The 12,976-nt window shown below is 41.2% G+C and overlaps 1 protein-coding gene across 8 annotated transcripts in view; it reads left to right on the top strand.

Moving 5' to 3' along the window:
• The first annotated feature begins 502 nt into the window (after positions 1-502).
• Pan3 (poly(A) specific ribonuclease subunit PAN3) overlaps positions 503-12,976 on the top strand; it is a 137,654-nt gene continuing 125,180 nt past the window's right edge. For 5 of the 8 annotated variants that reach the window (XM_071611586.1, XM_071611584.1, XM_071611583.1 and 2 more), the window contains exon 1: positions 504-1,409. In XM_071611586.1, the coding sequence (XP_071467687.1) occupies positions 980-1,409 (430 nt within the window). In that variant the 5' untranslated portion in view covers positions 504-979. Of the gene's footprint in view, positions 1,410-12,976 lie in introns of all 8 variants that reach the window. The other 3 variants (XM_071611582.1, XM_071611585.1, XM_071611580.1) reach the window with 2 other exon arrangements.

The raw sequence follows: 12,976 nt of genomic DNA, 5'->3' as shown, positions 1-12,976 counted from the left end.
TGAGTAATATAAATACAGAGAAAAAACAGGTGCCGCACTGAGCAGGCGGTTTGATCGACATCAACCTTTTTTGGCTTAGTTTTTTGAAAAAGAGCCCAGAAGCTAAGGTAATCTCATCACCTTCGAGAGGGAGAAAAAAGGTGGGGGGTTGTGAAAAAAGGGAAGAGGAAGAGGAAATGTGGCAAACAGAATATAAATATTGGTGAGAGCGCGCCAAGGCTGGGGCCCCATGCCTGAGTGCAGCCTCCCCAAACGGCAGGTTACGTTCTGTCAAATTTATCTTTTCAATTAAAAAACGACACCTGGCTATATTAGTAGGAGATATACGGAAAAGGAAGTTATCGGTCTCGTGAGAACTTGAGCACCCAAGAGGCATCCAGGAACGCCACCGAGGACCGCGCGTCCAACTGCCGCCAGCTCGCGGATGCCCCGGGGGGCCCGGCGCCGGGCCAGGCTTCCCCTCGCGCTCCCGCTACCCACAAGCCACCGCGCCTCGGCGCGCACGCGCAGGAGCGACGGCCGTCTCAGGAAGAGGAAAATGGAATAAACAACTCGGAGGAACCTGAGTGCGAGAAAGCCAGCGGAGGCAGAATTTAAAAATAAACCGGCCCCTCGGCCCGCCTCACCTGCTCGCCACCGCTGCACCCTCTTCCCCAGCCCGCGCTCTCGAAGTCCCCGTCTGGGTCCGCGCGCCCACCCCGTCGTCCAGCGCGGCCCCTTTAAGAAACAAGAACGAGAGAGTGAGTGAGAGAGAATCCCAACTCTCCCCCTCCCTTCCCCTCCTTCCCACCCCCTCCTCCCTCCCTCCCTCTCCCCTCCCCCCTCTCCCCGGGCGGCTCCGGCTCCCGCAGCGGGACAGACCCACCCGCCCAGGCTTTTATCTGGCACCGGCAGCGTCTTCCTTCCCTCCCCCGTCTATGGTGGCGGCAGCGGCGGCGGCTCCTCGGGCGGCGGCGGAAGACGAGGCTGCGGCGTTGCCATGAACAGTGGCGGCGGCCTCCCGCCCCCCTCGGCCGCCGCCTCCTCTTCCTCCTCCTCGCTGGCGGCGGCAGTGGCGGTGGTGGCCCCGCCGGGGGTCGGGGGTGTCGCCGGCGGGGCGGCGGCGGGAGTGAAGCTGAAGTACTGCCGCTACTACGCCAAGGATAAGACTTGCTTCTACGGGGAGGAGTGTCAGTTCCTGCATGAGGACCCGGCCGCCGGGGCTGCCCCGAGCCTCGGCCTCCATAGCAACAGCGTCCCCCTGGCTCTGGCGGGCGCGCCGGTGGCCGGCTTTCCGCCTGGAGCTGTCCCGGGCGGGGGAGCCGGCCCGCCCCCGGGGCCCAAGAAGCCGGATCTCGGGGGCCCGGGAACCGGAGCTACGGCTGGCGGAGGAGGCAGCGGCGGGGGACTCGATGGAGCGCGGCTGGCAAGTGAGTATATCCGGGCGGGAGGGCCACCTGCACCTCCGGGCGGCGGCGCCGGGAAGGCCTAGGGCCGGACGAGGCCCTGCTGCAGACGGGAACCGAGCCCGGCCTTCGGTTCCCCCCCTCACCTCTCGGGGCGTCTGCGAGGCCTAGGCCAGGCCTGAGCCCTCCTTCCTCCTTCCTGCTTCCCCTCCCCACTGCCTACGGCGAGCCCGGGAGCGAGGGGAGGCAAGGTTCCTGGGAACGTGGGTGGGTGGACTGGGGTGATGTGAGTGGGGGCGGGGAGGAAGGGGGATGGGCTGTGGCGTGCGGAGTGTGAGAAAGGGGTGTCGTTTCCGGGGGGTGTGGAAAGGGGCTGGGTTTGCAAGCACATGTGTTTTGCTTGCCAGTGCAGAGTGCTGTCTGCCGGGTTGTCGAGGTTCCCTAGAGTGAGAGAGAGAGAGAGTGAGTGAGTGTGTGTGTGTGTGTGTGTACCGGGTAGTGGGAGGGAGGTGTGTGTACCGGGTAGTGGGAGGGGCTGGTTTAAGGCTTGCTTAAGTGGGTCGAAAGGACAGAAAAAGTTTGTAGAAGGCTTGCGGGAGAAGGGTTTTCCAGGCAAGAAATGCTTTCTAAGGATGAAGAGGGAGCGAACAGCAGCCTTTGTCGGGAGTTTAGGAATTTCACGAGACCCGTATTTCAGTAGTTTTCCTGAAAGCTATAATAAGTTAACTGGGCGTTAGTAGGGATCCTGTTTTCCACAACTTTGCATCAAGCAAACTCACGTCCTTGTGCCTTGATAGAGTTCTTTGCACAGCTTTTGCATGTATGCTATTGCTTGGGTGAAAGAGAAGAGAGGTGTGAATTTTTCCTTTTTTATTTCTTAGTATATTGAGCATTTCTAAGCCAACCGGGAGACCTATATTCTTGGATTCTGAACAGCATTTAGATCTTGAAATAACTTGATGGCAGTTTAACTTGGGCAGCAGAAAAAAATTTGTCTTTTTTAAAAATAAACTTAAGTTAACTTGATATGATATATTCTGTGAGGATTATTTAATAACCATCTTTCAAGAGATTTGTATTTTAAAGATCATGTCTCTTCATATGATGGATTTGACTTTAATGAAGATGTATTTGGTGAGATTGATAGGCTAAAAAATTTGTAACTTCAGATATCTTATGAAATGGCTACTTTATTGATGGAATTTTAATCACTTTTGAGCAGCAACTTTGCATTTTCAAGGTAAAATTTTCCTGGAAGACTGAGTTGTGGTTGAGATTATGAGAAATGTTTGATAAGCATTGAAACTGAACAGTATCTACCCACAGAAAGATGCACTTTAAAAAAATGCTGGTATTGGATTTAATAGGTGATATTTCTGGGGTATTCATATTACCACATAAATATAAAGTTGAGACATAAAAGATCAGATAGGATATAAACAGGTGAAGATAGGAGCTGAAGGTATATTCGGTGACCATTTCGTATCTTAGAAAAGGAAGTTAATTGAGTTAATATAGGGTCTTGAGGATAGACAGTTAATGGGAAAAAGGCATTTTAAAATTAATACTTAGTCATTTAACAGTTATCTGATTAAATACCTGGTTTATATATTTGGATTCTGTGGCATTTAACTTGATTGGTTGATGCTCCTCTTTTCTGTGTTAGGTTTCTTGGTATCTCAGTAATACCTAGGTTGTAACTTCTGGATGAGATAAAATTGCTTCTTATCAGTGAGTGGCAAGTAAAGTTAGTGGCCATTTTGAATTTTTCACTTGTTCACTTTATAATGTACTTGCTACCTTTTACTCTATTCTCACACTGTATTTTTTGAGGTAGGCTTCACTTATGGGGCAATTAACATAGACAACACATTCTAACAAGCATTGCTATTAGGAGAGTAAAATTCTCTTAGTTGCTGATCTGATATTTTCAGTATTTCTTCAGCTGAGTGGTCATAGCTGATCTGCTCTAATAAGCTGGATGTGCTTGCAGAAATGTTTTGTTTGGTCTCCTGGCTCTCTTGTATGTTCAGGTATGTGTGTTTTGGCTTTGAAGAACCTGTATAAAATAGTGTCTTGGGCCATTTTGTGTTGCTGTAAGAGACTATCATAGAATGGTTAATTTATAAAGAAAAGAAACTTATTTTTCACTGTTCTGGAGTCCAATATGAAGATGCTGGCATCTGGTGAAGGCCATCAGGCTGCATAATTTTATGGCAAAAAAGGCAAGAGCATGCCGAAACTTGCTTTTGTAACAGTTCCATTCCTGATAACTAATCCAGTTCCTCAGTAACAACATTAATTCATTCATGAGACCAGAGCGCTTGTGACCTAACCATGTCTTATTGGAGCCCACCTTCCAATACATGAACTTTAAGTGACACATTCAAACCATAGAATTCTGCCCCTGATCTCCTACAGGTTCACATCCTTCCACTGCACAGTGCATTCATTTCATGTCAATAGTCTCCAGCGTCTTAACTCATTCTAGCATCAACTTAAAAGTTCCAAGTCTGGAGTCTCATCTAAATCAGATATAGGTGACACTCAGTGCATGATTCATTCTGAGGTAAATTCTTCTCCAGCTCTAAACCTGTGAAATTAATAAATTATGTACTTAGAAAACAGTGGTAGGACAACATAGGATAGACACTCTCATTTCAAAAGGGAGAAATAGGCAAGAAGAAAGTGGTATCTGGTTGCAAGTAAGTCCATAACCTAACAAGGAAAACAACATTAAATCTTTTTCTTTTTGGTACCAAGGATTGAATCCAGGGCCGCTTAATCCTCATCCCGTTTTATATTTCATTTTGAGATAAGGTCTTGCTAAGTTACTTAGGATCTCGCCAAATTGATGAGGCTGGCTTTGAACTTGTCATCTTTTGCTTCAGCCTCCTGAGCTGTTGAGATTATGGGTGTGTGCTGCCACTCCCGGCAACATTAAGTCTTAAAACTGGAGAATAATCTCCTTTGACTCCATCTTGGAGTGGAGATTGAGCTTTCAAGAAGTCCCACCCCCATGGCTTTGCTGGATGGACTCAGTCGTTCTAGTAGTTTTCCTCAGTTGGAGTCTCTTGCCTGCCAGTGTCTCAGTTGCATGCTGGTGGCCTTATGGTTTTGTGATGTTGGGGCTGCTTCACTAGGTGTTGTCCTAATGGTGGTTGCTGATGGCTCTGACTCCACCACAAGACTCTGTCAGGGCCCCCAGGCTGTTAGGAACATCCTTTCTAGGGGAGACCACCATGTCTCCACTCTTGCATTCTGTGTCCTTATATATACATAGTACTACATAGATACCACCAAGGTTTACAGCGTATACATTCTGGAGAGATGAGCTGCACCTGGGCTTGCTTGAGCAGCAGCTACTGGGAGCTGGGAGTAGAGTCTTGAGGTGACTCAGGTTAGCAAGCCTATGGAGGGTGCTGCACAGGCCAGGTTCCCCAAACCATTCTGCCTTAGAGCTCTGGGCCTTTGATGAGAGAGGAAGCTTCAGAGATCTTTGAAATGCTTTTGGGATCTGTTGTAGTTAGTTTTCTCACTCCTCTGACTAAAAGATTTGACCAGACAATTATAAAGGAGGAAAAGTTTACTTCGGGGCATAGAGTTTCAGACATCTTGGTCCATTGGCAGCCAGCTCCTGGTGGCTGGAGGTGAGATAGAACATCTTTGCGAAAGGAAGCAGCTCACATCATGATCAGGAAGCAGAGAGAGATATACTCTCAGATGCAAATAAATACCACAGAGGCATGTTCCCAGGGACCCACATCCTTTAGCCATACCCTACCTGCCCTCAGTTACCACCCATAAGGGGATTAATTCACTAATTGGGTTAAGACTCTCATAACTCTATAATTTATCCTCTAAACCATCTTGCATTGTCTCACACATGATTTTTGGGGGACACTTAATATCTAAACCATAATAGGGTCATTCTCTCGTCATCTTTGTAACCCCTTCTCTTTCTATCTGTACTAATCTTTGCAAAGGGTAGCTTGGCCACAGTCTTGGTTTGTATTCCTAAACATCTCTTTTGATTCTTTACTTGATTAGGCTATGAATTTTCTAAATCTTGTTCTGTTTCTCTTTTAATTATAAATTCTGTCTTTATGTAATTTCTTTTCTCTTGTATTTTACTGTGTATAGTTAAAAGTAGTCATGTAACTATTTCAATATTTTGTTGATATCCTAGTTCACTGTTCTAAAACTGCTTCCATAAAGCTCTCAGGCATGGACACAGTTCAGCCAAATTCTTTGTGAATTTGGAGAGCCTGAATTTGTAACTGGAGGGCCTCTAGTCCAGTTTTCAATACTATGTTCTTCATTTCTAGCCTAGATCTCATCAGATTTGCCTTTGCTATCTATATTTCCATGAGCATTCTTAGCATAACTTCTTAGATAACTTTTAAGAAGTCTCAGACTTTTCCTACAGCTAATTTCTTTTGAGCCCTCACCAAAATTGGCCTTAACGTTCTGTTCACAGTAGTACAGGCTATTTCCAGAATTCATTTCAAATCTGTTCCAGCCTCTCTCTACCCATTATCCAGTTCCAGAGCTGCTTCCACATTTTCAGGTAGTTGTTATAGCAACAGCTCCACTTTCCTTGCCAGTTTTCTTAGTATGTTATGTGTTACTATAACCGAATACCACAGACTCAAGTAATTTGTAAAGACAATTTATTTTTCACTATTCTTGAGGCAGGGATGCCCAGGTACCAGCATTGATGAAGTCCTTGTGTGTGTCATCCCATGGCAGAAAGTGGAAGGACAAGAGAGCAAGCTGACTGAACTCATTGTTGTAACAAATCCATTCTTGAAATAACCAGCCCACTCCCAAGATGAGGACATTAATCTGTTTATGAGGGAACAGCCCACTTGACCTAATCACCTCTTACTAGGCTCTACTTTCCAACACTGTTACATTGCAGAATAAGTTTCCAATATGTGAACTTTAGGGGTCATAATAAAACCAGAGCATACACCTAGATAAGTTCTTAGAATTTTCATAAGACAACATGTACCATATAAGTAGCAGTGAGATCAAGAAATAGAACTTAATCAGTATCCCTCAAAGTTCTGTTCTTTGTCCTCTCACTACCCTTTCCCAGAGATAACTACTATACCGATTTTTAGCATTACAGACTAATTTTGTACTTTTTGAACTTTCTGTCAGTGGAATAATATAGTATGTAGTCATAAGTGAGCTGCTTTCAACAAATGCTTGTGAGATATGTTCATGTTGTTTTGTAGGAACAACCTCTTTAATCTCTTTTCTGAATAGAGTTACATTGTATGAATGAATATACCACATTTTATTTTCTTATTGTTGGTGGGCATTTAGATTGTTTTCAGTTTTTGTCTATTAGGAATTTTCTTACATGAATTTTGGTGAGCAAGTCTACACATTTCTTTGGATTACTTATTAGTGGAATATTTCTGCGTCTTAATAGGATTCATGTGCCTAATAGGGTTCAGCACTATTAAATGATGTCAAGTAACTTTTCTCAAATGATTGTACCACATTTACACTCAATCTAGAAGTTGATGATTTTTCACTTGCTTCCCTTTCTCCCTCAAACTTGGCATTCTCTGTCTTATAATTGTAACCATTGTGATGGGTAAAATTTGTAAAATTGTGTTTTTAATTTCCTTGTATGTTGATTTTTAACTGGGTTAGTTGATAACAACTTTAATAGAGAAATACAGATTTCTGGTTTACCAAAAGATCAACTATTATTTGTATTGGAATTAGGACTGTTAGTGGGATAAGACTCTTCGCTCTACTCAAACTGGGTAACTTGTTAATATCTAGGCTTTTAAGTTTTTGAAGATTGCCTTAGTACTTCACATTTGCAGAATTGTTTTGTTAGTGTTTCACATAGATTTAAACTAAATTTCTGGAAGTGAGAAAATTTTATTATTAACTGTGCAAGCATTGGAAAATGGAATCACAAAGACTTTTTCATAGTACACTTAGTTGCAATCATGTTTCAGCCTTGTAAGAGAACTATACTTTTGTACTTTTTGAACTTTCTGTCTTTATTTGTTACTTTTTATGTATGTAGTATATTACATTTTCTAACTCTAAGCTTTTCTGTTGACCTGGCAATATTCTGGCATTCAGGATTGTTGTTTATGAAATAATAGTTGATTTAAAAAATTAAGGCATTTACTTTAATTTTTGACATTTCATATTCTGTTGTACTTGAGTTTTCTGAGGCTGAAATATGAATTGTGTTCAACTGACTTGTTCTTTCGTTTTGTTGTTATTTTGCTTTCTTTTGAGATAGGGTTTTGCTATATTGCCCAGGCTGGTATCAAACTTACTACCCTCCAGTTTTAGCCTCTTGTGAGGCTGGAGTTATAGGTGTGCAAAATTTTGCCTGGCTTGAATTGTTGATTCTTGACATTTTATTGATGCAATTTTAATATTTTCAACTTGCTAGATTTTCACAATAATTTTAATATTAAAGGTGCTCAGTTTTTAGTAACCAAAATATCTTTTATGTCAGTGCTTATGTTTTGGAAACATTATTTGAAAACCAATAAATTAATTTTACCAAAATATGGTTCTTTTACAGCTCTAATTTGGTTAGAGACATATCTCAGATGGAATACTCTAAAGTTCCAGATTTCTCATCTTAAAAATGGAGATTGGACTGACTTCTAAAAGTCGTCCCCCAAGTCCTGGATCCCCCTCACGTTCGACGCCCTCTCTCAGCTCTGAAGTAGCCAGAATGAGCTGTCGCCCTTTCTCCTTATAGCAATAAGGAGTTCCTAAAATTGGAGGGGGGAATGAAGCCAGAAATAAATAGACAGTGTAGATAGGTAAAGCGAGTCAGGTTGGATCTAGGAGGCCAATTTTGAGTGAGTCTGGGAAGCTGAAGACTCTCCCCTGAGGGTTACTGTTTACTCTACCAAGATGTAGAGCCTGCCCAGATAGACTCTCAACTGAGGGAACCATGATTAGTTCCCAAGTTTCCAGACAAAGGGGGGAATGAAAAACCAGCCTCAGAGCAAAGCCTGTCCAAGGAAGGGGGCGTGATCCTTGTCCTTGGAAAGACCCACAGAGCACTCATAGGCACATACCCACCCTGCTGAGTTGTTTATCTACAAATAACAGGAGAGATCTGGGGAGCCAGGTATCCCTGACTCAGGCTAGGTGAGGACCCATAGCAACCCCCTAGCAACCACCAATCAGCATGAGACAGGAAAAATACCTGGGATGCCAGAAGACCTTCCCAGTAGTTTATGGTGGTTGATAACATGTTGGGAAACCATGTAGTTCAGCACGTACTCCCCTCATGGCTTAAACCAATCAGTTCAAACGAATCCCCCTCTTGTACTAACCAATTACCCTTACCCAACTTGTTCCTGCCAGTGAATGTGCTAATCAATGTTAAGAATTGTTGTTTGATTTTCCCGAGGTGTGTGATGATTTGCTAAGAGACGCTATGATGTATGTGAAGTCCCTGCCTTCCCCAAAGAGTATAAAACTGCTGCAAACCCTGGGCTGGGGCTTCTCAGCATCACCAGTTGCTGTGTGCGTGGAGGACCAAACTAGCTCTCAATAAACACCTCTTTGCTACTTAAAAAAAAAATGGAGATTGGGGCTGCAGGTGTAGCTCAGTTGTAGGATGCGTTTTTAGCATGTTTGAGGCCCTTGGGTTCAATTCCCAGAATCCCTCACCCCCAAGTGGAAATAATAATAGTACCTACTTCAGAATTGCTGTGAGATTTCCTGAGATGCCATTAGGCATTGCCTGGTACATTGTGAGTCTCAGTCCAAGTTGCTACTGTTATTGAATATTGTTAATAATAAATCTGTGTTTAACCTCTGTATTTCCTTTCTTTCTCAAACTTTTTTGAGAGCACATGTTAAAGAACAGTAAAATAAGATATAGGTTATTAAGTTGTGGTTGTCTATACAAGTGGAAGAGAGCAGTGCCATGCAAAACTTCAAGTCCATATTATACTAACTTTGAAACAACGTGTGGCAAAACTGGTTTTAAGCCAGGACTAACCTTTTCATTCCACACATCTGTATCAACTTGTGAGAAGTATTGAGAATTTTCCATTAGCATAGTTGTAAACAGTTTTATTTTATAATACACAAAGTATATAACAAAGGTTTTATAATACCATCTATTTCACTTACTAATGTGCTTATAGAGTGATAAATTCTAATCTAGGTGAAAGGAAGAGAATAGTGAACAAAACGAATTCTGCCCTAATTGATCTTGTGGGGAACATACATGTATAAGATAATAATAGGTCTTAATAAGTTTTATGAGGAAAACTCAAGGAGGGGATATAACATAAGTCCAGGTGAAGCCCAGGTAATGTATTTCTTTTCATGAAAGTACATTTGAAGTGACTCTTTTATAAGATAAATGATTGCCAAAAGCAAACCAAAACACCTTTTTTATTTTTTGCCGGGCGGGGCAGGGAAGAGGAGGTTACCGGGAATTGAACTCAGGAGCATTTGACCACTGAGCCACATCATCAGCTCTATTTTGTATTTTATTTAGAGACAGGGTCTCACGGAGTTGCTTAGCGCCTTGCTATTGCTGAGGCTGGCTTTGAACTTGAGATACTCTTGCCTCATCAGCCTTCTGAACTGCTGGGATTACAGGCATGTGCTACCACCTAGCCAGGCCCAAAATATCTTTCTTAGTTCGCAGGATGGAAGTCCCTGTTCAAGGTGCTGGGAAATTGAGTTCTTGGTGAGGGCTCTCTTGGCTTGCAGAGCTACCTCTTGTCTTTACATGGCCTTTCATGTTGCACTCACAGAGCAGGGTGCTTATGTTTCCTCCTTCCTCTTCTGATAAGGGCACCAGGCTTCTTGGATTAGGTTCTCACCCTTATGACTTCATTTAACTTTTATTATCTCCTGAAGATCTTATCTCCAAATACAGTCACATTGGTGGTTAGGGATTCATGTAGGAATTTTGGGGAAACAGAATTCAGTCTGGAACATATATGTGGACACACATGAGTTTTGTAATTTCTCACATATGTTATTCCATGTTAGCATACTTTATATTCTGTTTGTAGTTTAATGATCCACATTAGAATATGATAAAATATTTGATGAGCTGTTACTTTATATTTGTTGACAAATTAATACATCTAGTATTTGTGTATCCTTTTAGTATATAGGAATTAGTACTGGACTGAGGGTTTTGGGATTTTATTTTAGTGCTTTGTCTTATACATAACTTTGTGGCCTTGGACTACTCATTTGGTCTATGTGGAAATACATTTCTTTATCTGTAAAAAAGGAGAATGGAATATGGAATACATGATATTCAAAATCCCTTTGGCTCTAAATGGTTTCTGTGTTTTTAAGATGTTCATGTTCTAGAATACAAATTATTTCATATTTAATCTTTGAAATTATTCCCTTCTTCCTCCTTACAACTTTTGGAAATACTGACCACTCAGCAGATTAATATCAGTATGTAGATAAGGGCATATTAATCACTAGTTTTGACTGAGTTAATTAGCATGTAGATAATAGTCCTCTTCATTAAAAAAAATAAAACAAACTCCTCCTTTTTTGACGTCTCTTTTGGTATATTACCTTTTCTTTAAAAAATATCGTCCCTAGTTTTTTTTTTAAACAATTTTTTAGTTGTTGATATACCATTATTTTATTTATTCATTTATATATGGTACTGAGAATCAAACCCAGTGCCTCACACGTGCTAGGGAAGCGTTTTACCTTTGAGCCCCAACCTTATCCCTTGTCCCTAGTTTTTTAAAGCTAGCTTTTAATCATATTTTTAAGATGAAAAAGTTCAGCTTTAGAAAAGTGTGAATAATGTCTTATTTTTTAAAATAAAATTATAATACATAAGTTAAAAATTTAAATAGCATAGAAGGATACAGAGGGGAAAATAGTTTCCTTTCCTCCCAAGTTTCCTGGTTCCTTTCTTTAAAAGCAGTTACTCTTTTTAGTTTAATTCCTATCCTTTTAAAAAATATTTACGTTCTGTTGTTGTTGTTGGTGGAATTGTACAGAGAATTGAACTCAGGGGTGTGTTGTGCCACTGAGTTGTATTCCTAGCCTTCCTTTTATTATTTTTTTTTTATTTTGAGTTAGGATCTCAGTAAGTTGCCTAGGCTGTCTTTAAACTTATAATCCTCCTGCATTAGCCTCCCCAGTAATTAGGCTTATACTTGTGTCCAACTCAAGAATGTTTTCTATCTATACTATCATTCATGTGTTTTTATTTCTGGACCTCTAGTACATATTGACACACATGTACATACATGTGTGAGTACACACATGGAAGCCTAATGCATTTTGAATTTTCTTTCCTAATTGCTTATATTTTGTTCCATTTTTACATGGGAAAAAATTAAGAACTGTCTTATTCTCTTTTCCTATGGCTGCATAATGTTCCATTGCATGTTTGTGTCACCAGGTTTATATGGTGGGTATTTAGATTCTTTTTGTTGTTGTTTTGCTGGACAGTGAATCCAGGGCCTTGCCCCTGGTAGGCAAGCACTCCATCACTGAGATGTACTCCCTCAACCCCTGTCTTACTGTTACAAATGATGGCCCCAAGTTGTTATGTCTTAATACATTATATACACTTATTTGTAAGTAAAAATATACAAATATACAACATGTAGTATCTTAGGGAGCTTACAGAATCTTCAGTAACATGGTTCAAACTTGGTATGTTAAGACAGTCTGTGCATTTTATTTACCATTGGCTAAAAATAAGATATTTAAAATATTTGTTCATATTGTAACTGTGGCAGAAAGACCCCCTCCTCCCATAGTTTACATGTCTAGAGATAGTTAGGTAAATCATATCTTTTGTAACTTTATAGTATTTGTAAATAGTCTAGTAATTGCTGGGGAATTTTGTTTATGTATGTAATATTATTGGTTATTTGTCTTTCATTATTCATCTACATTCTTGATACCTTCAAGCACAAATAGAGCTGGATAAAGTTGGAAAGGACTTTATGTATCATTTGGTTTAACTTTCTTATTTTGCTCACCTGTTCATAAACCTGTCTTGATATTGCTGTTCTTGAATCTGCTTGCATACTTGAGGAAATCGGGGACGAAGGACAAAAGTGGAATGGAGACTTTATTTTTATTTTTTAATGCTATGGATTGAACCAGGGCATTGTGCATGCAGAGCATGTGCTCTATCACTGAACTGCATCCATAGCCTAGAGCCTTTTGAATTGCATAAGTGATTTTTCATAAAGTTTTTAGACTAGCAGTATATCAGCCAGCTCTGAAGAAGAGTATTCTTGACAAAGATGGGACAGGGCATCTTCTCCCAGGTCCCAAAGCTTGGAAAAATTAGCAAGGCAGCTTTTAAAGAAAAATTTAAGTAAGGTGCTCATTTATATATCATAAAAATATTTCATATATACAGATAATGTCTTTAAAAAACAAATGGAGAGTCATTCGTTCATTTATTTTTGCGATAATTGGGAATTGAACTCATCAAACTGCATCCCCACCCTTTTTTATTTTTAAAAATTTTGAGACAGGGTCTTGATAAGTTGTCCAGACTGGCATCTAACTTGTGATCTTCCTGCTTCAGTCTCCTGAGTAAG

The sequence above is a fragment of the Marmota flaviventris genome, chromosome 4 (genome assembly GCF_047511675.1).
Source record: "Marmota flaviventris isolate mMarFla1 chromosome 4, mMarFla1.hap1, whole genome shotgun sequence".
NCBI classification, from domain to species: Eukaryota; Metazoa; Chordata; class Mammalia; order Rodentia; family Sciuridae; genus Marmota; species Marmota flaviventris.
This window is presented reverse-complemented; position numbering and strand designations above follow the sequence as displayed.